The 27,149-nt window shown below is 44.0% G+C and overlaps 1 protein-coding gene and 1 pseudogene across 1 annotated transcript; one reads left to right on the forward strand and one right to left on the reverse strand.

Annotated features, from left to right (window-relative positions):
• The first annotated feature begins 17,603 nt into the window (after window positions 1-17,603).
• Window positions 17,604-20,006, forward strand: LOC147316582 (uncharacterized). The gene is made up of 6 exons (XM_086258161.1): window positions 17,604-18,250; window positions 18,495-18,540; window positions 18,776-18,867; window positions 18,946-19,056; window positions 19,322-19,598; window positions 19,782-20,006. Exons 1-6 carry the CDS (start codon window positions 18,060-18,062, stop codon window positions 20,004-20,006), a joined length of 942 nt encoding a protein of 313 aa, XP_086114287.1. The 5' UTR covers window positions 17,604-18,059.
• A 700-nt stretch (window positions 20,007-20,706) lies between these two features.
• Window positions 20,707-25,895, reverse strand: LOC147316583 (uncharacterized; annotated as a pseudogene).
• Between the last annotated feature and the right edge of the window lie 1,254 nt (window positions 25,896-27,149).

The following is a 27,149-nucleotide window of genomic DNA, read 5'->3' on the forward strand; positions in this document are numbered from 1 at the left end:
GCAAAACCTGTTTTCCCAGCACGGAGACCTTGAGTTCTATAATATAAGGCCATAAACATGTTTGTCTGAGTCTTCTATCAAAAGTTACAGCTATTTCTATGAAGTTGTACAAAAACGTTTTCTTTCGCCAAGACAGTGCGTTTCTCACTGTTACATGCATTTTGAATGGGGAACTCGACCGAAACAAAGTATAGGTTTTCATTATGTGAATAACTTGGAAATCTTAGCTCAAACAGCTGCAAAACCTGTTTGCCCAGCACGGAGACTTTGAGTTCTATAAGATAAAGCCATAAACATGTGTATCCGAGTCTTCTATCAAAAGTTACAGCTATTTCTATGAAGTTGTACAAAAACGCTTTCTTTCGCCAAGACAGTGCGTTTCTCACTGTTACATGCATTTGAATGGGGAACTCGACCGAAACAAAGTATAGGTTTTCATTATGTGAATAACTTGGAAATCTTAGCTCAAACAGCTGCAAAACCTGTTTGCCCAGCACGGAGACCTTGAGTTCTATAAGATAAAGCCATAAACATGTGTATCCGAGTCTTCTATCAAAAGTTACAGCTATTTCTATGAAGTTGTACAAAAACGCTTTCTTTCGCCAAGACAGTGCGTTTCTCACTGTTACATGCATTTGAATGGGGAACTCGACCGAAACAAAGTATAAGTTTTCATTATGTGAATAACTTGGAAATCTTAGCTCAAACAGCTGCAAAACCTGTTTTCCCAGCACGGAGACCTTGAGTTCTATAAGATAAAGCCATAAACATGTTTGTCTGAGTCTTCTATCAAAAGTTACAGCTATTTATATGAAGTTGTACAAAAACGCTTTCTTTCGCCAAGACAGTGCGTTTCTCACTGTTACATGCATTTGAATGGGGAACTCGACCGAAACAAAGTATAGGTTTTCATTATGTGAATAACTTGGAAATCTTAGCTCAAACAGCTGCAAAACCTGTTTGCCCAGCACGGGAACCTTGAGTTCTATAAGATAAAGCCATAAACATGTGTATCCGAGTCTTCTATCAAAAGTTACAGCTATTTATATGAAGTTGTACAAAAACGCTTTCTTTCGCCAAGACAGTGCGTTTCTCACTGTTACATGCATTTTGAATGGGGAACTCGACCGAAACAAAGTATAGGTTTTCATTATGTGAATAACTTGGAAATCTTAGCTCAAACAGCTGCAAAACCTATTTGCCCAGCACGGAGACCTTGAGTTCTATAATATAAGGCCATAAACATGTTTGTCTGAGTCTTCTATCAAAAGTTACAGCTATTTATATGAAGTTGTACAAAAACGCTTTCTTTCGCCAAGACAGTGCGTTTCTCACTGTTACATGCATTTGAATGGGGAACTCGACCGAAACAAAGTATAGGTTTTCATTATGTGAATAACTTGGAAATCTTAGCTCAAACAGCTGCAAAACCTGTTTGCCCAGCACGGAGACCTTGAGTTCTATAAGATAAAGCCATAAACATGTGTATCCGAGTCTTCTATCAAAAGTTACAGCTATTTAAATGAAGTTGTACAAAAACGCTTTCTTTCGCCAAGACAGTGCGTTTCTCACTGTTACATGCATTTGAATGGGGAACTCGACCGAAACAAAGTATAGGTTTTCATTATGTGAATAACTTGGAAATCTTAGCTCAAACAGCTGCAAAACCTGTTTTCCCAGCACGGGAACCTTGAGTTCTATAAGATAAAGCCATAAACATATTTGTCTGAGTCTTCTATCAAAAGTTACAGCTATTTATATGAAGTTGTACAAAAACGTTTTCTTTCGCCAAGACAGTGCGTTTCTCACTGTTACATGCATTTGAATGGGGAACTCGACCGAAACAAAGTATAGGTTTTCATTATGTGAATAACTTGGAAATCTTAGCTCAAACAGCTGCAAAACCTGTTTTCCCAGCACGGGAACCTTGAGCTCTATAAGATAAAGCCATAAACATGTGTATCCGAGTCTTCTATCAAAAGTTACAGCTATTCATATGAAGTTGTACAAAAACGCTTTCTTTCGACAAGACAGTGCGTTTCTCACTGTTACATGCATTTGAATGGGGAACTCCACCGAAACAAAGTATAGGTTTTCATTATGTGAATAACTTGGAAATCTTAGCTCAAACAGCTGCAAAACCTGTTTTCCCAGCACGGAGACCTTGAGTTCTATAAGATAAAGCCATAAACATGTTTGTCTGAGTCTTCTATCAAAAGTTACAGCTATTTATATGAAGTTGTACAAAAACGCTTTCTTTCGCCAAGACAGTGCGTTTCTCACTGTTACATTCATTTGAATGGGGAACTCGACCGAAACAAAGTATAAGTTTTCATTATGTGAATAACTTGGAAATCTTAGCTCAAACAGCTGCAAAACCTGTTTTCCCAGCACGGAGACCTTGAGTTCTATAAGATAAAGCCATAAACATGTTTGTCTGAGTCTTCTATCAAAAGTTACAGCTATTTATATGAAGTTGTACAAAAACGCTTTCTTTCGCCAAGACAGTGCGTTTCTCACTGTTACATGCATTTGAATGGGGAACTCGACCGAAACAAAGTATAGGTTTTCATTATGTGAATAACTTGGAAATCTTAGCTCAAACAGCTGCAAAACCTGTTTTCCCAGCACGGGAACCTTGAGTTCTATAAGATAAAGCCATAAACATATTTGTCTGAGTCTTCTATCAAAAGTTACAGCTATTTATATGAAGTTGTACAAAAACGTTTTCTTTCGCCAAGACAGTGCGTTTCTCACTGTTACATGCATTTGAATGGGGAACTCGACCGAAACAAAGTATAGGTTTTCATTATGTGAATAACTTGGAAATCTTAGCTCAAACAGCTGCAAAACCTGTTTTCCCAGCACGGAGACCTTGAGTTCTATAAGATAAAGCCATAAACATGTTTGTCTGAGTCTTCTATCAAAAGTTACAGCTATTTATATGAAGTTGTACAAAAACGCTTTCTTTCGCCAAGACAGTGCGTTTCTCACTGTTACATTCATTTGAATGGGGAACTCGACCGAAACAAAGTATAAGTTTTCATTATGTGAATAACTTGGAAATCTTAGCTCAAACAGCTGCAAAACCTGTTTTCCCAGCACGGAGACCTTGAGTTCTATAAGATAAAGCCATAAACATGTTTGTCTGAGTCTTCTATCAAAAGTTACAGCTATTTATATGAAGTTGTACAAAAACGCTTTCTTTCGCCAAGACAGTGCGTTTCTCACTGTTACATGCATTTGAATGGGGAACTCGACCGAAACAAAGTATAGGTTTTCATTATGTGAATAACTTGGAAATCTTAGCTCAAACAGCTGCAAAACCTGTTTGCCCAGCACGGAGACCTTGAGTTCTATAAGATAAAGCCATAAACATGTGTATCCGAGTCTTCTATCAAAAGTTACAGCTATTTAAATGAAGTTGTACAAAAACGCTTTCTTTCGCCAAGACAGTGCGTTTCTCACTGTTACATGCATTTGAATGGGGAACTCGACCGAAACAAAGTATAGGTTTTCATTATGTGAATAACTTGGAAATCTTAGCTCAAACAGCTGCAAAACCTGTTTTCCCAGCACGGGAACCTTGAGTTCTATAAGATAAAGCCATAAACATATTTGTCTGAGTCTTCTATCAAAAGTTACAGCTATTTATATGAAGTTGTACAAAAACGTTTTCTTTCGCCAAGACAGTGCGTTTCTCACTGTTACATGCATTTGAATGGGGAACTCGACCGAAACAAAGTATAGGTTTTCATTATGTGAATAACTTGGAAATCTTAGCTCAAACAGCTGCAAAACCTGTTTTCCCAGCACGGAGACCTTGAGTTCTATAAGATAAAGCCATAAACATGTGTATCCGAGTCTTCTATCAAAAGTTACAGCTATTCATATGAAGTTGTACAAAAACGCTTTCTTTCGACAAGACAGTGCGTTTCTCACTGTTACATGCATTTGAATGGGGAACTCCACCGAAACAAAGTATAGGTTTTCATTATGTGAATAACTTGGAAATCTTAGCTCAAACAGCTGCAAAACCTGTTTTCCCAGCACGGAGACCTTGAGTTCTATAAGATAAAGCCATAAACATGTTTGTCTGAGTCTTCTATCAAAAGTTACAGCTATTTATATGAAGTTGTACAAAAACGCTTTCTTTCGCCAAGACAGTGCGTTTCTCACTGTTACATTCATTTGAATGGGGAACTCCACCGAAACAAAGTATAGGTTTTCATTATGTGAATAACTTGGAAATCTTAGCTCAAACAGCTGCAAAACCTGTTTGCCCAGCACGGAGACCTTGAGTTCTATAAGATAAAGCCATAAACATGTGTATCCGAGTCTTCTATCAAAAGTTACAGCTATTTAAATGAAGTTGTACAAAAACGCTTTCTTTCGCCAAGACAGTGCGTTTCTCACTGTTACATGCATTTGAATGGGGAACTCGACCGAAACAAAGTATAGGTTTTCATTATGTGAATAACTTGGAAATCTTAGCTCAAACAGCTGCAAAACCTGTTTTCCCAGCACAGAGACCTTGAGTTCTATAAGATAAAGCCATAAACATGTTTGTCTGAGTCTTCTATCAAAAGTTACAGCTATTTATATGAAGTTGTACAAAAACGCTTTCTTTCGCCAAGACAGTGCGTTTCTCACTGTTACATGCATTTGAATGGGGAACTCGACCGAAACAAAGTATAAGTTTTCATTATGTGAATAACTTGGAAATCTTAGCTCAAACAGCTGCAAAACCTGTTTTCCCAGCCATCTTCACAAAACCAGGGCCTTTGTTGCTGGCTGAGGCAATCCTCATTTCACCAGGGCCTGCGTTGCTTGGTCATGCCATCCACATTACACCTGGGCCTGTGGTGCTGACCGATATCATGCACATTTCCCAGGGCCAGTGGTGTTGGCTAAGGCCATTCACATTTCACCAGGGCCAGTGGTGCTGACCAATACCATCCATATTTCACCAGGGACAGGGTTGTTAGATGAGGCCATCCACATTACACCAGGGCCTGTGCTACTGGGTGAGGCCAACTACATTTCACCAGGGCTTGTGTTGCTGGCTGACGACATCCACAATACACAAGGGCATGTGATACTGGCTGATGCCATCCACATTACAACATGGCCAGTGGTGCTGATCAATACCATCCATATTTCACCAGGGACAGTGTTGTTAGATGAGGCCATCCACATTTCACAAGGGCCTGCATTGCTGGCTCATGCCATCCACCTAACAACAGGGCCTGTTCTACTGCCTGATGCCATCCACATTAAACCAGGGCCAGTGCTCCCTGTCAGGCCATCTTCACAACACCAGGGCCTTTGTTGCTGGCTGAGGCCATCCTCATTTCACCAGGGCCTGCGTTGCTTGGTCATGCCATCCACATTACACGTGGGCCTGTGGTGCTGACCAATATCATGCACATTTCCCAGGGCCAGTGGTGTTGGCTAAGGCCATTCACATTACACCAGAGACAGTGCTTCCTGTGAGGCCATCTTAACCACACCAGGGCCTTTGTTGCTGGCTGAGGCCATCCTCATTTCACCAGGGCCTGCGTTGCTTGGTCATGCCATCCACATTACACCAGAGACAGTGCTTCCTGTGAGGCCATCTTAACCAAACCAAGGCCTGTGCTACTGGCTGATGCCATCCACATTAAACCAGGGCCAGTGCTCCCTATGAGGCCATCTTCAAAAAACCAGGGCCTTTGTTGCTGGCTGAGGCCATCCTTCACCAGGGCTTGCGTTGCTTGGTCATGCCATCCACATTACACCTGGGCCTGTGCTACTGGGTGAGGCCAACTACATTTCACCAGTGCTTGTGCTGCTGGCTGACGACATCCACAATACACAAGGGCATGTGATACTGGCTGATGCCATCCACATTACACCAGGGGCAGTGGTGTTGCCTAAGGCCATTCACATTACACCAGGGTCCGTGGTGCTGACCAATCCATATTTCACCAGGGAGAGTGTTGTTAGATGAGGCCATCCACATTTCACAAGGGCCTGCATTGCTGGCTCATGCCATCCACATAACAACAGGGCCTGTGCTACTGGCTGAGGCCAACTACATTTCACCAGGGCCTGTGCTAGTCGTTGATGCCATCCACATTATACCAGCGCAAGTGGTGCTGTCCAAAACCATCCACATTTCACCACGGCCAGTGTTGTTGGATGAGGCCATCCACATTACACCTGGGCCTGTGGTGCTGATCGATATCATGCACATTTCCCATGGCCAGTGGTGTTGGCTAAGGCCATTCACATTACACCAGAGACAGTGCTTCCTGTGAGGCCATCTTAACCAAACCAGGGACTGTGCTTTTGGCTGAGGCCATCCGCATTACATCAGGGCCTGTGATGCCGACTTCTACCATCCACATTACACCAGGGACAGTGCTTGCTTTGGGGCCATCTTCACCCCACCAGGGCCTCTGCTGCTCGTTGATGCCATCCACATTACGCCTGGGCCTGTGGTGCTGACCAATATCTTGCACATTTCACCAGGGCCAGTGGTGTTGGCTAAGGTCATTCACATTACACCAGGGCCTTTGCTACTGGCTTAGGACATTTACATTACACCAGGGTGTGGTCATGGCTGAGGCCAACTACATATCACCAGGGCCTGTATTGGTGCCTGATCCCATCGACAATATACAAAGGCCTGTGCTATTGCCTGATGCCATCCACATTGAACCAGGGCCAGTGGTGTTGGCTAAGGCCATTCACATTTCACCAGGGCCAGTGGTGCTGACCAATACCATCCATATTTCACCAGGGACAGTGTTGTTAGATGAGGCCATCCACATTACACCAGGGCCTGTGCTACTGGGTGAGGCCAACTACATTTCACCAGTGCTTGTGTTGCTGGCTGACGACATCCACAATACACAAGGGCATGTGCTACTGCCTGATGCCATCCACATTAAACCAGGGCCAGTGGTGTTGGCTAAGGCCATTCACATTTCACCAGGGCCAGTGGTGCTGACCAATACCATCCATATTTCACCAGGGACAGTGTTGTTAGATGAGGCCATCCACATTTCACAAGGGCCTGTGCTACTGGCTGGCTCATGCCATCCACATAACAACAGGGCCTGTGCTACTGGCTCAGGCCAAATACATTTCACCAGGGCCTGTGCTAGTCGTTGTTGCCATCCACATTATACCAGCGCAAGTGGTGCTGTCCAAAACCATCCACATTTCACCACGGCCAGTGTTGTTGGATGAGGCAATCCACATTACACCTGGGCCTGTGGTGCTGATCGATATCATGCACATTTCCCAGGGCCAGTGGTGTTGGCTAAGGCCATTCACATTACACCAGAGACAGTGCTTCCTGTGAGGCCATCTTAACCAAACCAGGGACTGTGCTTTTGGCTGAGGCCATCCGCATTACATCAGGGCCTGTGATGCCGACTTCTACCATCCACATTACACCAGGGACAGTGCTTGCTTTGAGGCCATCTTCAAACCACCAGGGCCTCTGCTGCTCGTTGATGCCATCCACATTACGCCTGGGCCTGTGGTGCTGACCGATATCATGCACATTTCACCAGGGCCAGTGGTGTTGGCTAAGGTCATTCACATTACACCAGGGCCTTTGCTACTGGCTTAGGACATTTACATTACACCAGGGTGTGGTCATGGCTGAGGCCAACTACATATCACCAGGGCCTGTATTGGTGCCTGATCCCATCGACAATATAAAAAGGCCTGTGCTACTGGCTGATGCCATCCACATTAAACCAGGGCCAGTGCTCCCTGTGAGGCCATCTTCACCACACCAGGGCCTTTGTTGATGGCTGAGGCCATCCTCATTTCACCAGGGCCTGCGTTGCTTGGTCATGCCATCCACATTACACCAGGGACTGTGCTACTGGTTGAGGCCAACTACATTTCACCAGTGCTTGTGTTGCTGGCTGACGATATCCACAATACACAAGGGCATGTGATACTGGCTGATGCCATCCACATTACACCAGGGGCAGTGGTGTTGGCTAAGGCCATTCACATTACACCAGGGCCAGTGGTGCTGACCAATACCATCCATATTTCACCAGGGACAGTGTTGTTAGATGAGGCCATCCACATTTCACAAGGGCCTGCATTGCTGGCTCATGCCATCCACATAACAACAGGGCCTGTGCTACTGGCTGAGGCCAACTACATTTCACCAGGGCCTGTGCTAGTCGTTGATGCCATCCACATTATACCAGCGCAAGTGGTGCTGTCCAAAACCATCCACGTTTCACCACGGTCAGTGTTGTTGGATGAGGCCATCCACATTACACCTGGGCCTGTGGTGCTGATCGATATCATGCACATTTCCCATGGCCAGTGGTGTTGGCTAAGGCCATTCACATTACACCAGAGACAGTGCTTCCTGTGAGGCCATCTTAACCAAACCAGGGACTGTGCTTTTGGCTGAGGCCATCCGCATTACATCAGGGCCTGTGATGCCGACTTCTACCATCCACATTACACCAGGGACAGTGCTTGCTTTGAGGCCATCTTCAAACCACCAGGGCCTCTGCTGCTCGTTGATGCCATCCACATTACGCCTGGGCCTGTGGTGCTGACCGATATCATGCACATTTCACCAGGGCCAGTGGTGTTGGCTAAGGTCATTCACATTACACCAGGGCCTTTGCTACTGGCTTAGGACATTTACATTACACCAGGGTGTGGTCATGGCTGAGGCCAACTACATATCACCAGGGCCTGTATTGGTGCCTGATCCCATCGACAATATACAAAGGCCTGTGCTACTGGCTGATGCCATCCACATTAAACCAGGGCCAGTGCTCCCTGTGAGGCCATCTTCACCACACCAGGGCCTTTGTTGCTGGCTGAGGCCATCCTCATTTCACCAGGGCCTGCGTTGCTTGGTCATGCCATCCACATTACACCAGGGACTGTGCTACTGGTTGAGGCCAACTACATTTCACCAGTGCTTGTGTTGCTGGCTGACGATATCCACAATACACAAGGGCATGTGATACTGGCTGATGCCATCCACATTACACCAGGGGCAGTGGTGTTGGCTAAGGCCATTCACATTACACCAGGGCCAGTGGTGCTGACCAATACCATCCATATTTCACCAGGGACAGTGTTGTTAGATGAGGCCATCCACATTTCACAAGGGCCTGCATTGCTGGCTGGTGCCATCCACATAACAACAGGGCCTGTGCTACTGGCTGAGGCCAACTACATTTCACCAGGGCCTGTGCTAGTCGTTGATGCCATCCACATTATACCAGCGCAAGTGGTGCTGTCCAAAACCATCCACGTTTCACCACGGTCAGTGTTGTTGGATGAGGCCATCCACATTACACCTGGGCCTGTGGTGCTGATCGATATCATGCACATTTCCCAGGGCCAGTTGTGTTGGCTAAGGCCATTCACATTACACCAGAGACAGTGCTTCCTGTGAGGCCATCTTAACCAAACCAGGGACTGTGCTTTTGGCTGAGGCCATCCGCATTACATCAGGGCCTTTGATGCCGACTTCTACCATCCACATTACACCAGGGACAGTGCTTCCTTTGAGGCCATCTTCACCCCACCAGGGCCTCTGCTGCTCATTGATGCCATCCACATTACGCCTGGGCCTGTGGTGCTGACCGATATCATGCACATTTCACCAGGGCCAGTGGTGTTGGCTAAGGTCATTCACATTACACCAGGGCCATTGCTACTGGCTTAGGACATTTACATTACACCAGGGTGTGGTTATTGCTGAGGCCGACTACATATCACCAGCGCCTGTATTGGTGCCTGATCCCATCGACAATATACAAGGCCTGTGCTAATGCCTGATGCCATCCACATTAAACCAGGGCCAGTGCTCCCTGTCAGGCCATCTTCACAACACCAGGGCCTTTGTTGCTGGCTGAGGCCATCCTCATTTCACCAGGGCCTGCGTAGCTTGGTCATGCCATCCACATTACACCTGGGCCTGTGGTGCTGACCGATATCATGCACATTTCCCCGGGCCAGTGATGTTGGCTAAGGCCATTCACATTACACCAGAGACAGCGCTTCCTGTGAGGCCATCTTAACCAAACCAGGGACTGTGCTTTTGGCTGAGGCCATCCGCATTACATCAGGGCCTGTGATGCCGACTTCTACCATCCACATTACACCAGGGACAGTGCTTCCTTTGAGGCCATCTTCACCCCACCAGGGCCTCTGCTGCTCGTTGATGCCATCCACATTACGCCTGGGCCTGTGGTGCTGACCGATATCATGCACATTTCCCAGGGCCAGTGGTGTTGGCTAAGGCCATTCACATTTCACCAGGGCCAGTGGTGCTGACCAATACCATCCATATTTCACCAGGGACAGTGTTGTTAGATGAGGCCATCCACATTACACCAGGGCCTGTGCTACTGGGTGAGGCCAACTACATTTCACCAGGGCTTGTGTTGCTGGCTGACGACATCCACAATACACAAGGGCATGTGATACTGGCTGATGCCATCCACATTACACCAGGGCCAGTGGTGCTGACCAATACCATCCATATTTCACCAGGGACAGTGTTGTTAGATGAGGCCATCCACATTTCACAAGGGCCTGCATTGCTGGCTCATGCCATCCACATAACAACAGGGCCTGTGCTACTGGCTGAGGCCAAATACATTTCACCAGGGCCTGTGCTAGTCGTTGATGCCATCCACATTATACCAGCGCAAGTGGTGCTGTCCAAAACCATCCACATTTCACCACGGCCAGTGTTGTTGGATGAGGCCATCCACATTACACCTGGGCCTGTGGTGCTGATCGATATCATGCACATTTCCCATGGCCAGTGGTGTTGGCTAAGGCCATTCACATTACACCAGAGACAGTGCTTCCTGTGAGGCCATCTTAACCAAACCAGGGACTGTGCTTTTGGCTGAGGCCATCCGCATTACATCAGGGCCTGTGATGCCGACTTCTACCATCCACATTACACCAGGGACAGTGCTTGCTTTGAGGCCATCTTCACCGCACCAGGGCCTCTGCTGCTCGTTGATGCCATCCACATTACGCCTGGGCCTGTGGTGCTGACCAATATCTTGCACATTTCACCAGGGCCAGTGGTGTTGGCTAAGGTCATTCACATTACACCAGGGCCTTTGCTACTGGCTTAGGACATTTACATTACACCAGGGTGTGGTCATGGCTGAGGCCAACTACATATCACCAGGGCCTGTATTGGTGCCTTATCCCATCCACAATATACAAAGGCCTGTGCTACTGGCTGATGCCATCCACATTTCACCAGGGCCAGTGTCGTTGGATGAGGCCATCCACATTACAGCAGTGCCTGTGCTACTCGTTGATTCCATTCACATTACACCAGGGCCTGTCGTGCTGGCCAATACCATCCACATTTCAACAGGGCCAGTGTTGTTGGCTGATGCAATCCAGCTTACACCACTGCCAGTGCTTCCTGTGTTGCCATCATCACCACATCAGGGCCTGTGATACTCATTGCTACCATCCACATTTCACCAGGGCTTGTGTTGCTGGCTGATGCGATCCACAATTCACAAGGGCCTCTGCTACTGGCTGAAGACATTCACATTACACCAGGACCTGTGGTGCTGGCCAATACCATCGATATTTCACCAGGGCCACTGTTGTTGGCTGAGGCCATAAACTTTACATCAGGGACAGTGCTTCCTGTGAGGGCATCTTCACCACACCAGGGCCTGTACTGTTGGCAGAGGCCATCCACATCACACCAGAGCCTTTGGTGCTGGCCAATACCATCCACATTTCCCAAGGGCTTGTGTTGCTGGCTGATGACATCCACAAAAAACAAAGGGACTGTGATACTGGCTGATGCCATCCACATTACACCAGGGCCAGTGGTGTTGGCTGATGCCATCCACATTTCACCAGGGCCACTGTTGTTGGCTTAGGCCATACACTTTACCCCAGGGACAGTGCTTCCTGTGAGGCCATCATCACCACACCAGGGTCTGTGCTTTTGACTGAGGACATTCACATTACACCTGGGCCTTTGGTTCTGGCCAATACCATCCACATTTCACCAGTGCCAGTGTTGTTGGCTTACGCCATCCACATTACACCACTGCCAGTGCTTCCTGTGAGGCCATCATCACCACACCAGGGCTTGTGTTGCTTCTGATGCAATCCACAATATACAAGGTTTCTGTACTACTGGCTGAGGCCATCCACATTACACCAGGGCCAGTGGTGCTTCCTGTCAGGCAATCTTCACCACACAAGGTTCTTTGCTGTTCGCTGAGGCCATCCACATTACACCAGGGCCTGTCCTACTGGGTGAGGACATTTACATTTCACCAGGCCCTGTGTTGGTGGCTGATCCCATCCACAATATAAAAAGGCCTGTGCTACTGGATGATGCCATCCACATTGCAACAGGGCCACTGCTCCCTGTGAGGCCATATTCACAACACCAGGGCCTGTGCTGCTTGCGGATACCAACCTCATTTCACAAGGGCCTGCGTTGCTGGCTCATGCCATCCACATAACAACAGGGCCTGTGCTACTGGCTGAGGCCAACTACATTTCACAGGGCCTGTGCTAGTCGTTGATGCCATCCACATTATACCAGCGCAAGTGGTGCTGTCCAAAACCATCCACATTTCACCAGGGCCAGTGTTGTTGGATGAAGCCATCCACATTACACCACTGCCAGTGCTTCCATTGAAGCCATCATCAACACACCAGGGCCTGTGGTGCTGGATAAGCCCATCCACATTACACCAGGGCCTGTGCTTCCATTGAGGCCATCATCAACACACCAGGGCCTGTGGTGATGGATGAGGCAATCCACATTACACCAGGGCCTGTGCTACTTGTTGATACCATCCACATTTCACCAGGGCCATCCAACAGTGGTGTTGGCCGAGGACATCCAAATTACACAAGGGCCTGTGATGCCGGCTTATACCATCCACATTTCACCAGGGAGAGTGAGGCCATCTTCACCACACCAGGGCCTTTGCTGTGGGCTGAGGCCATACACATTACACCAGGGCTTGTGATGACGGCTTCTACCATCCACATTACACCAGGTACAGTGCATCCTGTGAGGCCATCTTCACCCAACCAGGGCCTCTGCTGCTTGTTGATGCAATCCACATTACACCTGGGCCTTTGATGCCGGCTTCTACCAGTATCACAGGCCGGTAGTGTCATGGTCCTGGGTCGTGTGACCCAGTGTGTTATGCTTAACCTATTTTGATGTTTATTGTTTGCTTAGGTTCTTTAAGGTAGTCCAGCCCTTTTTGTAATTATGTCACCCTTGCATTACGTCTCCCTTGCCCTTCGTGTGTTTATGTCTGTGTGTCTTGTACTGTCAAGTTCATGCTGTCAGTTATGTCACCTCCCCCTGTACTACATCTCCCCGGTTCATGTCTCATGTTTCCTGTTTTACTTTGAAGGCCTGCATTCACTGTCTGTGTATTCAGCTCACTCCTCCTGTCCTGTCGTTAAGTTCATGTGTGTCAGCTGTGTTCCCATGTGTGGCCACTTCCCCTGATCATCCCTCATGTGTATTTAGTCTCTGTGTTTCTTACAGTCTGTGTCGCGTCGTCTGTGTTATCTCCCCTACCCCTTGTCATAGTTTCCCAGCCTTAACTAGTCCTAGTTTGTACTTTGTTTAGCCATAGTTTTCCCAGTCTATGTTCAGGTTTTCCCTCAGTTGCTTTGCTGCCTTGTTCCTTAAGTTTTCGGCCCTAAATAAAGGCTCGCCTTCTGTTAAGTCCGGTTTTTGTGTCCTCACCTCTGTTTGCTCTTGGGTCCTCCACTCACTCCACACAGTCTGTCCCGGTGGCCCGAGACAGGTAGAAGCCTGGTGTAATGTATCCTGGTGTAATGTGGATAAGTTACACCAGGGACAGTGCTTCCTGAGAGGCCATCTTCACCCAACCTTGGCCTCTGCTGCTCGTTGATGCCATTCACATTACACCTGGGAGTTTGATGCCGGCTTCTACCGGTATCACAGGCCGGTAGAAGCCTGGTGTAATGTGGATAAGTTACACCAGGCACAGTGCTTCCCTTGAGGCAATCTTCATGCCACCACGGCCTCTCCTTCTCGTTGATGCCAACCACATTAAACCTGGGCGTGTGGTGCTGGATATCATGCACATTTCACCAGGGCCAGTGGTGTTGGCAAAGGCCATTCACACTACACCAGGGTGTGTGATGCTGACCAATACATCCATATTTCACCAAGGACAGTGTTATTAGATGAGACCATCAACATTACACCAGGGCTTTTTCTACTGGCTGAGGCCAACTACATTTCACCAGTGCCTGTCTTGGTGTCTGATCCCATCCACAATATACAAAGGCCTGTGCTACTGCCTGATGCCATCCACATTACACCAGGGCCAGTTCTCCCTGTGAGGCCATCTTCACCACACCAGGGTCTTTGTTGCTGGCTGAGGCCATCCTCATTTCACCAGGGCCTGCGTTGCTTGGTCATGCCATCCACATTACACCAGGGACTGTGCTACTGGGTGAGGCCAACTACATTTCACCAGGGCCAGTGTTGTTGGATGAGGCCATCCACATTACACCAGTGCCTGTGCTACTCGTTGATTCCATTCACATTACACCAGGTCCAGTGGTGCTGGCATATACCATCCATATTTCACCAGGGACAGTGTTGTTAGATGATGCCATCCACATTTCACAAGGGCCTGCATTGCTGGCTCATGCCATCCACATAACAACAGGGCCTGTGCTACTGGCTGAGGCCAACTACATTTCACCAGGGCCTGTGCTAGTCGTTGATGCCATCCACATTATACCAGCGCAAGTGGTGCTGTCCAAAACCATCCACATTTCACCAGGGCCAGTGTTGTTGGATGAGGCCATCCACATTACACCACTGCCAGTGCTTCCATTGAGGCCATCATCAACACACCAGGGCCTATGGTGCTGGATGAGGCAATCCACATTACACCAGGGTCTGTGCTACGTGTTGATACCATCCACATTTCACCAGGGCCATCCAACAGTGGTGCTGGATGAGGCCATCCACATTACACCAGGGCCTGTTCTACTTGTTTATACCATCCACATTTCACCAGGGCCATTCAACAGTTGTGTTGGCCGAGGACATCCACATTACACAAGGGCCTGTGATGCCGGCTTATACCATCCACATTTCACCAGGGACAGTGAGGCCATCTTCACAACACCAGGGCCTTTGTTTCTGGCTGAGGCCACCTTCACCCCACCAGGGCCTCTGCTGCTCGTTGATGCCATCCACATTACACCTGGGCCTGTGGTGCTGACCGATATCATGCACATTTCACCAGGGCCAGTGGTGTTGGCTAAGGTCATTCACATTACACCAGGGCCTTTGCTACTGGCTTAGGACATTTACATTACACTAGGGTGTTGTTATGGGTGAGGCCAACTACATATCACCAGGGCCTGTATTGGTGCCTGATCCCATCGACAATATACAAAGGCCTGTGCTACTGCCTGATGCCATCCACATTAAACCAGGGCCAGTGCTCCCGTTGAGGCCATCTTCACCACACCAGGGCCTTTGTTGCTGGCTGAGGCCATCCTCATTTCACCAGGGCCTGCGTTTTTTGGTCATGCCATCCACATTACACCAGGGACTGTGCTACTGGGTGAGGCCAACTACATTTCACCAGTGCTTGTGTTGCTGGCTGACGACATCCACAATACACAAGGGCATGTGATACTGGCTGATGCCATCCACATTACACCAGGGGCAGTGGTGTTGGCTAAGGCCATTCACATTACACCATGGCCAGTGGTGCTGACCAATACCATCCATATTTCACCAGGGACAGTGTTGTTGGATGAGGCCATCCACATTTCACAAGGGCCTGCATTGCTGGCTCATGCCATCCACATAACAACAGGGCCTGTGCTACTGGCTGAGGCCAACTACATTTCACCAGGGCCTGTGCTAGTCGTTGATGCCATCCACATTATACCTGGGCCTGTGGTGCTGACCGATATCATGCCATTCACATTACACCAGAGACAGTGCTTCCTGTGAGGCCATCTTAACCAAACCAGGGACTGTGCTTTTGGCTGAGGCCATCCGCATTACATCAGGGCCTGTGATGCCGACTTCTACCATCCACATTACACCAGGGACAGTGCTTCCTTTGAGGCCATCTTCACCCCACCAGGGCCTCTGCTGCTCGTTGATGCCATCCACATTTCGCCTGGGCCTGTGGTGCTGACTGATATCATGCACATTTCACCAGGGCCAGTGGTGTTGGCTAAGGTCATTCACATTACACCAGGGCCTTTGCTACTGGCTTAGGACATTTACATTACACCAGGTTGTGGTCATGGCTGAGGCCAACTACATATCACCAGGGCCTGTATTGGTGCCTTATGGAATCAGAACGATGCCACCTTGAAACGAAACCGAAAAATGGATTGAAACCGAAAAAAAATATTGTAACTGAAATAAACGTACTGAAAAATCTTGTATTGAAACCGAAAAAAAATGGATAGTGAAAAACAATTAATTAAAACTGTAATTTTTTTGTTTTCGCTTACAATTTTTTTTTTTTTTCGGTTTCAATCCATTTTTCGGTTTCAAACCAGTTTTCGGTTTCAATCCATTTTTCGGTTTCAAACCATTTTTCAGTTTCAATCTGCTGGCACTGTTTTGGCATCCGGAGGTGCGCTTGAGGGGGCGGGGACTCCGACCCGCATGAATTTGCAGACATTATAGAGTCCATTGCTCGTGCTGACCAAGCTGCCATTTTTCTCTTTTTGCCTCTTTCAATAATGGCTGCATCAAGTTCAAGTGGACCCTCTAAACCACAGGTAAGTAATCATTTTCCGTCGTCTTTCTTTGCTATTTCACTCGACTGGACATAGGTGTAGTTTTTATTAGCTAAATCTGGTGAAGTTGTGGTAAAATGCCAACATTAGCCTATTCGTTGTAGCAAGCTAGCTGGCAGCTAAAATTTGCTAAATTCAGTGATGCCCCTGTCTCTTTTGTGAATAAACAAACACTTTAACTTTGAAATGGATTCTGCAGTACAGGGATTTGAGGTTCAAACTGCAAAGGTATCTACAAGGGTGCCAGAGCCTTACTCCTGATGGCCAGTGGTGATGATAACATATTAAGCAATGGCAGATTCCAGGCACATAACGGTAAGACAAGTGTAGGGTTGCAAGTAATGTCTTTATGGCAGTGTTGCAGGTCACCTGTTTTTTTTTATACATCTTTGCTTGCCGTACTCTTTAAAACAAAATAGTTGCCTGTCTGTCAGTGTAAAAAGGGTGCTGTACCAAGCCATTTGTAACTAAATTAATTTTAAATATGAATATTCTGCTCCAATCTGGACAAAAAGTTTTCACATATTTTGCATTTTTAAGTATTTTTAAATCACAAATGTATTTTAAACTAAAATTCATTAAAAGTCCTATGAAATGGATGTAGTTGTTGATGTAAATGATTTAATTTCTTTATCTTCCTGTTGTGTTCATGTACGTATGCATAGATTGATATGTCATTAGTGCACAATTAGCAAATGTATCAATTTCTGTTCCAGGTACCATTAATAAGGAGGCAGTTCTATGAAAGATTGCTAACAAAGCTTCATGGAGCTGTACAACGCAGACCTGTAGATATGGACTATTTGCATTATGTCATCAGTCATGAATTGAGACTTATACGGTCATTTGGTAATATTTTAGCAGTACCACAAGATATTCTTAATGCCTTATCCAATCTTTTGAGACTGATAAATTTTCAAGACGGAGAGAGACACCCACATTCTTCTCTTGTTGATGTTGTATACACAGCGGGAGGACAACGTAAACTTAGTATATCAGAAGAATGTTTGCAAAGCCTCATCAACATGAAATTTTCCATTCCAAGTATAGCTCGGCTTCTGGGTGTCAGCAAAAGGACATTATTTCGTCGGATGCAATAGTATGGACTTTCAGTGCATGCATCATATAGCAGTGTCACAGATGATGAGCTGGACAGCCTTGTTAGATCAGTTAAAAGGAGACTGCCACACATCGGCTATCGAATGATGATGGGGGAACTGCAGGCCATGGGATACCGTGTCAAATGGGAGCAAGTGTCTGCATCGATGCATAGGGTAGATGCTGCAGGAATCCTAGAAAGGATGGCATCTGTCGGCTGTGTTGCAAGAAGAGTGTACTCTGTAAAAGGTCCCCTCTCATTGGTCCATGTAGATACAAACCACAAACTCATCAGGTTTGTGTACAGTACGTGTTTGTATGTTCAGTACTCTGGATACACTGTAACTATTTTCATTTATGATTTGAGCATAAGGCATTTTACGTTAACGGTTAGAGGATTCAGGTAAATTTCTATTTCTACAAAGTAAAAAAAAAATTCCTGTTTAGTAAGCAAAGAAAAAAACAAGTTGATAAATTCTGACTTGTGGACAAATGTTATACTTGGACGTGTGTGTGTGTTTCACATTTTTCTTTTTTAGATATGGCATAGTTATATTTGCTGGGATTGATGGCTATTCGCGAAAGGTAAACAATATTCCATTGCAATCACAATTTCTTTTCTCAAAATTAATTAACTACCCTATAGAGAGAAAGTGGCGTATTCTTCTTCCACTCCTTTGACAAGAAATTTACGTTCATTAGTGTTGAGTTGTCTTTATTTTACTTTAAGAAAGTATATAACTGTCAGGTGTTCTTAGTTGGTTAGATATTGTGTTTGTTTCTTCAAAACAAAATCAGTTATTCATAAATTATTTTCCAGATAATGTACCTTGGTGCTGGAAATAATAACAAGGCATCAACTGCATTAGGCTTCTTTGTGAGCTCTGTTGAACAGTTTGGCTTTCCTTTAAGGTAATGTACAACCTTGATACATGCTATATTATTATTCAACCTTCTGAACACTTGTTTGTATTCTATTTCGTCATGCAGAGTTAGAGGAGACCAGGGTGTCGAAAATGTTGGCATTGCTCATTGCATTTTTACTGTTCGTGGTTGTGGCAGAGCAAGCTACATTTCAAGAAAAAGTGTTCACAATCAAAGGTAAGTTATATACAGGACTTAGCATATATATATATATATATATATATATATATATATATATATATATATATATATATATATATATATATATATATATATCATCTCTTTCTTGTAAACCCAAATCAATCATCACATTCACCAGCGTCTTATTCAATATTTATTCATTTATTTTTAAATACATGGGTCTTTTATCATTAGTAAATCAAAAACAGGTACAAGCCTGGATTTGTAAACTACTGTTCTTTTGATATTTTTTATGTTGTAGAGTTGAGCGCTTGTGGCGTGATGTCTGGATGGCTGTAACCAGTGTTTATTATGAGCTACTTCACAACCTTGAGGAAGACAGCCTGCTCGACCCCTCCAACAGCCTCCACCTGTTCTGTGCTCAGTACATCTTTGTGGAACGTCTGCAGAAGGACCTTGACACTTTCAAGAACGGGTGGGATAATCATGCACTGCGAACAGAACAAAATCTTACGCCTAATCAACTTTGGACTATTGGACTTCTTCAAAATCCTGTCGCTCCACCAGAAAACACTGAGGTATGACTATAAAATGTGCTATTACAGATGTTTTATAACGCTTATGTTTTTGTACCTTGAAATTCATGACATGCATATATTTAACATGTGCACCTGTCTTTGTTTTTAAAGACTTTAACATACTTTTTTAATTGCTGCATACTATAGTTATACTGTTCATAACAAAAGCAAGTGGATTTTCAGGACATTCAAGAACATTTCTCTTTGGACCTTGACTGTTCGAGACCAGAGAGTGGTGGTGTAGTTCTTCCACCAATACAGTGTCCTTTGGGGCCTGAGGAGATGGCAGGACTGAGGGCAGCCATTCATCCTCTTAGTCCCTCCTTTGACAACGGAAGAGACCTTTATGAGAGAGTGCTGAACTACATCATAGTTCATTCAGTAACACAACAGAACCCACTCAGTTAGCCTTTCTCATAGGATTTGACCACATTATTTGTATTGTAATGACAAAATAGCAAATCAATCAATCTTAAGATGTATTTTCAGATTATATCTTTTTTAATTGCATCAAATACTGTTTTCACCTTTTATAACTTCATGTTTAAAGTAGCCACAGTCAGTTAAGCATCTCATGTCTGATGTTTTTGTAACTGGATTGATTAAATTTGTTTAACATGTCATGCCAATAAATACTCTAAACAATTAAATGATATCATTTTAATGACTGAAAAAAACAATTCATCAAGTGTAAGAATATTTATTTTCAGCAAAACAGTTGCGATATCAATAAATTTACAATTTCACAGTGGAAAACTTTTCTGTAACAAAATAAAACTATATGCTTTATATACAGAAAATATATTTAAACAAAATTCACTTAAACTTCTTCAGACTTACAGAATTTAATTTGCGAACAAGTTGAATCTTAGACTCAAGTTTTTATGAATGCAGTCTTCTGAATGGGCTCCTCCGTTTTGTGAACATAGTTTTTAACATTATAAGAACAAAAAGTAAGTGAAACAACATGGAAAAATAATCTAACTGTAAATCTTTTTTCCTTTCTTACGCTGTTCCAAGAACTGAAATAGGTCTAAAGGGTTACACAAATAGTAGAAATACAGTGCAATACTGCATAACTTGTGATGGCATGCTATTTGAGTGTCAACTACACACGGCTGAAATCTCTCCCCATTGTGACAGCTGTTGTCATAAATTCTGTGAACTCGGTGTATGAGTTCATGTGTGCCACAGGAAAGATGATTGTGTTTGTGCAGGCACTTACAAGTGGGTAACATATGTAGTGTCCAGGCATCGTATCTTTGCATTGATGCTCAAATCTTACATGTATTTTAAAACTTGCCCTTTCTGAAGGAAGGCATGGTTTGTGTCTTTGTCCAGTTAACCACTGCATAATCGCTGGGACAGACATTCTCGGTGGTTGGTGTTTGGAAATCCAGTATTCTTCCTGGTCCTGTTCCTGGTCCTGTAGGACTTGTATCCCATACTCACAGCTCTTTTTGTCTTTATCCTGATCTGAAGAAGCAGATTTGACTTACTTTAAATCTTTAACTGTCATGCCACAAAATTTATTAATATGCAAAACCAATTTTGTCATTTAGACATGTGGTAGATTGTATAAAACATCAAAACATATAAACAAATCTTTACAGAGATTTCAGTTCCGTGATGACAATTTTGCAGAGTACAGTACGTTTGAAAGAAATGTTACAACACTATATTTGTAACAGCTGTTGTGTTAATGTTGGTTTGATGATAATATCAGTAACTGGCCGACGGCACAAACCTGAGGTTTCAAGGTTCTCCAGGAAGTCTTGGAAGAAGTTGATGATGGCATTTTCTTTGGCATGCCTTGGACTTCCCCTCTCACTCAGCTCAGGCTCAAGGATGCTCATTATGTAATCAGCATCCGGCTAAAGAGATTTTGGGGGGTGTCACGTGTTGTGATTTCAAATAAACAATAACAAATATATATATTCTTCAATAGTCATTAATCTGAGCAACCTAAATAAAGGCTGAAACAAAAAAGTCCTCACAGGGCTATTACTGCATCACATGTATTTTTAGAATCTGTTCTAAAAACAAAACACCTGAAATAAATAAAGACATATTTACCGCTGTATCATCATTCTCATCGCTGGGAACAAACAGGTTTGAACAGAGACTTTCGTGCCTTCCAATCACCTCCAGAAGGTTGTAGATCTTCATGCCATTTCTGATTTGCTGTAGCATTGGAGTCAGACGCACCGTAGCATACACAACAATTGATCTATTTAGAAAAGCAAACACAGTCATTAGTGAAACTGATGGGGTATGGTGGTCTAAACCAGGGTTTTAACTTACAAAATATTACTTTCAAATGTGTCTGGTTGGTATATTGTCTATTAAAATATACTACCTTATTATACTGTCCCGTTTGTCCAACTTCACAAGTCCTGTGTAACCACAGCTCACAATGTCTTCAGTGAGGTCTGTCAGGTTGTCTGCCACTTCCACCTGAAAACATACAAAAACAAAACAATAAATGATTTCAAGTTTTTGAAATTATGCAACTATACACACAGTATTGTGAAGGTTACTTTTAAAATGTATTCCACTACAGATTACAGGCCCCAAACTGTATTTTTTAACGTATTCCGTTACGTTACTAAATGAGAGTAACGTATTCTGAATACTTTGGATTACTTAATATATTATCATGCTATTTACAACTACATAAATGTGATTTATTACTCTTATTGAAGGTCCGCGGCTCCGAACCATAGTAAAGGGACCTCTGGCTAATATGTCAGGTTCGTGTCGGGCTCGAAGCCAAATACTAGCTTTACTTTGTTGTCTGGGTCAAATTTGCTAGTGAGAGACAGAGAGAGGCGTTGAAAGGCTGCTGCAAAGGAACTTATTGTTTCGGAGGAAAACACGAACACGGTGTACAGTCGAGTCTTAATAGCTTACTTACAACTGGGCTCGTCAGGCTCTCTTCTTGGCTGAAGTGGTTATTATTATATTTACATGCTTCCAGCTCCCGTTTCTGCTTGATGACAACTCGTACTTGTCCACTCTTCTTTTTTCTCCCTCCTCGCTCACAGACACATAACGAGTATGGCAGTCCATTCTCCCTGCAGCACGGACTAGACTGTCCATGAGGCTACATTCTTTAGGGCTATGACTGTAACGCTGCCTATTAGCTTAGCACAACAACAACAACCAAAAGGCTCTCTCTCATCCAGGAAACACACAGTCGCAGAGAGAGCACGCGTCACCCTGTAACCATGGCAACCGTAACGCTGCCGCTGTGTAATTCATATATTTCAACAAAGTAACTGTATTCTAAATACCACCTTTTTAAACGGTAACTGTAACGGAATACAGTTACTCATATTTTGTATTTTAAATACGTAACGCCGGTACATGTCTTACGTTACTCCCCAACACTGTATACACACACAAACAATCAGCACTTTTCCACTAGTCTGTACAAACACAGCTCACCTTTTCGATTAGAGACCTATATTCTGTGTCATCCACATCATCTTTGGTCAGCTGAAGAATATCGAAGTTTCCTGTTGCAAGAAAATGATAACACCAGCTTCTCAGGAAGCATGGTGGTGGACCTCCCTGTGCAAGGCTCACTGAAAACACTTCTCATGCAGTTCTGCAAGATACAAAGAAATATTTAACATGCTTCATATGCTACATAATCCTCGGAAATGTATAAAAACAGACAAACCTGTAGAAACTACTTTCTAAATCACTGATAGAGTAGACAGGACTCTTTCCCTTCTTGCCACTGCCTTCAAACAGTCGAGTCTCAATACCATGCATCATTTCTACATAGAGATACAGAAAGACAAAATAATTTAAAGGGTTAACCTTATACTTTATCTTAATTTGATTTGGCCATATTCAATATCTGAACTGTAAGTACAATGTACATAGCTATACCAGTCAAAAATTCTTTGCTTAATGCACCAGTATCAATTCCTTCTTCTCCGATAAAAGTCACGTGGAGTTTGTTCACAGGGGAAGCCTTCTTCTGTCGTTGCCACTGAATGAAGCCTCTTTGAACAAGATCATTGCGAGTGATGCAAATCCTAAAGTTTTTGCTGGTATCCACCTGACTTGAAAGCCACTGTAGCACATCTGCTTCACTGAGAAAAAAAAATATATATATATTTTTGTTTCTTAAAATGAAAGCAAATGTATTATAAACAAAACCAGATAATCTGAAAGGGCAAATAATATAAATCATACCTGACTAAATCAGTTAAAGGATCTGTTCTGTTGCTTGGCACACTGCACTCAGAGTCAGTACTGACATAAACGTCTGTCATGTGAGTGGAACTGTCCTCAGGTCTAAAAATTATGAACAATAGCAAAAATATATGTGATGTAACTTATGATGTCTTTTAACTGATTTTACTGCCATTTAAATTGGGTCCTGAGCTTAATAGGTACGGTGATTACATTGTGTGTTTCAAATATACTGTAAGCATTAAAATGTGGACCAAGTAAGTATTTACTGTAACTACATACTGAGCTCAAAACTGTAATGGCTTAAAAATTTTAAAAAGGAATCCGATGTAAACATAGGAAAATGTGTTTAATATGTATAAATTTGAACGAACCTTTCACCACACAGGCTTGCATGCTGGGCAATCTCATTCACTGGAAAGCAGCAAACACAGATTGGGCATTCTTTCATGTCCTAGAGAAAAAAAAATACTGTTAAAACATAAAAGAAACAATGATTTGTAAATATGTGGATTGAACATTATCACCTGCTTCATGTCAAGAGGCTCTCTACAAAAACTTGGTGAATTCATGACAGACAGAAGCTGGACATCAGTCTATGAAGTACAATTGTAATTACTACAATGTATTGTACATTAACAAAAACAGAATAGTCACACACACAAAAAAAAGCCTTCTATAATTACGTGCACAAATATCCCAAATATTTATAGACTGTTAATAAGGCAATATTCCACAATATAACATAAATTCACCTCATCTTCCTCTTCTGTTGACTGAGACTTCACACAATTGTTGACATGGAGTGCTAGGATATGCAGAGGCATACTTTCCTTGCACACCTGACAAGAAGCCTTTGGCATGGTTTGAAATTCAGCTGCATCTGATGGAAGAGGAGTAAGATCAAGGTCCTGCTGTAGCGGAACAACATACAAGAGGGTCTTTCCTGCACTGGAAACGTTGCGGATCAGTCTTCCTGTGTAGCCATTTACATGAGGAGGAATTGCTAAAAGTTTCCTCCTACCTTGACTACCTAAATACACAGATTAATAGAAAAAACATTGTACCATTTTCAACTTTCACTAGCATCTAAAAAAAATAATTTCAAAGAGGAAAATTATGCACCTGATGACTTGTGCAACAACCATCCTTGCACTCCATCCATTTTGGGATATTCTTCAGTTATCAGTTTATTAATCTAAAACAGTACATAAGGGGACACAATTGGTAAAACTACATAATTCAGAAATATTTTTATCAGTGCTAATATATGACCCAAACCAACTATCATTTGCATGTCTATCATTATGATTTGATATAGAACATGTTTATTTTTTTATGTAAATGCATTTCTCTTATATAAGTTTAACTACATTACCATTGTATGGCTCATATCATCAGTCAAGATGAGGGATCTCTTTCCCAGCCCTGCTTGGCTCAGCTGCAGCTCCTCACTAGCAGAAGGAGTGTTGGTGCAGCCTTTATTCACTAGATATATATATACACTGAATGGCTTGCTGGATTTAGGCCTCGGCGTGCTACTTTGGAGTGGGGAAAAGCGATTTTTCCCCCTTTTTTTGGTAAAAAATCCTGGAAATGACCTATATGTGAGAAGCAGAAATAATTTTCAAAATGCAGGGATTTTTTTTTTTTTACTAATCCAAATGATTAAAAGTATAATGGTTCAATACAATTTCTAACCTTGCCATCTCCGCCTGCACTGTATCTTTTGGGGTCTCGGCTTGTCCAACTGAGTGCTCGTGAGAGTGCTCAGCATTTGGTATACATGTGGTATTAGGTTGCTGAAGACTTTGAGCTAACCTGTTGATTATATCTTGTGCCGCCGTTATAACACGGGCCTCTAACTCCTGAAAGTGACAGGGGCATCACTGAATTTAGCAAATTTTAGCTGCCAGCTAGCTTGCTACAACGAATAGGCTAATGTTGGCATTTTACCACAACTTCACCAGATTTAGCTAATAAAAACTACACCTATGTCCAGTCGAGTGAAATAGCAAAGAAAGACGACGGAAAATGATTACTTACCTGTGGTTTAGAGGGTCCACTTGAACTTGATGCAGCCATTATTGAAAGAGGCAAAAAGAGAAAAATGGCAGCTTGGTCAGCACGAGCAACGGACTCTATAATGTATGCAAATTCATGTGGGTCGGAATCCCCGCCCCCTCAAGCGCGCCTCTGGATGCCAAAACAGTGCCAGCAGATTGAAACTGAAAAATGGTTTGAAACCGAAAACTGGTTTGAAACCGAAAAGTGGATTGAAACCGAAAAAAAAAAAATTGTAAGCGAAAACAAAAAAATTACAGTTTTAATTAATTGTTTTTCACTATCCATTTTTTTTTTCGGTTTCAATACAAGATTTTTCAGTACGTTTATTTCAGTTACAATATTTTTTTTTGGTTTCAATCCATTTTTCGGCTTCGTTTCAAGGTGGCATCGTTCTGATTCCATAGTGCCTGATCCCATCGACAATATACAAAGGCCTGTGCTACTGCCTGATGCCATCCACATTAAACCAGGGCCAGTGCTCCCTGTGAGGCCATCTTCACAACACCAGGGCCTTTGTTGCTGGCTGAGGCCATCCTCATTTCACCAGGGCCTGCGTTGCTTGGTCATGCCATCCACATTACACCTGGGCCTGTGGTGCTGACCGATATCATGCACATTTCCCAGGACCAGTGGTGTTGGCTAAGGCCATTCACATTAAACCAGAGACAGTGCTTCCTGTGAGGCCATCTTAACCAAACCAGGGACTGTGCTTTTGGCTGAGGCCATCCGCATTACATCAGGGCCTTTGATGCCGACTTCTACCATCCACATTACACCAGGGACAGTGCTTGCTTTGAGGCCATCTTCACCCCACCAGGGCCTCTGCTGCTCGTTGATGCCATCCACATTACACCTGGGCCTGTGGTGCTGACCGATATCATGCACATTTCACCAGGGCCAGTGGTGTTGGCTAAGGTCATTCACATTACACCAGGGCCTTTGCTACTGGCTTAGGACATTTACATTACACCAGGGTGTGGTCATGGCTGAGGCCAACTACATATCACCAGGGCCTGTATTGGTGCCTGATCCCATCCACAATATACAAAGGCCTGTGCTACTGGCTGATGCCATCCACATTAAACCAGGGCTTGCGTTGCTTGGTCATGCCATCCACATTACACCAGGGACTGTTCTACTGGGTGAGTCCAACTACATTTCACCAGTGCTTGTGTTGCTGGCTGACGACATCCACAATACACAAGGGCATGTGATACTGGCTGATGCCATCCACATTACACCAGGGGCAGTGGTGTTGGCTAAGGCCATTCA

Source organism: Aulonocara sp. 'chitande type north' Nkhata Bay, linkage group LG13 (assembly GCF_057382095.1).
Source record: "Aulonocara sp. 'chitande type north' Nkhata Bay isolate Kocher_YH1m ecotype deep benthic linkage group LG13, A_spYH_male_GT1.1, whole genome shotgun sequence".
NCBI lineage: Eukaryota > Metazoa > Chordata > Actinopteri > Cichliformes > Cichlidae > Aulonocara > Aulonocara sp. 'chitande type north' Nkhata Bay.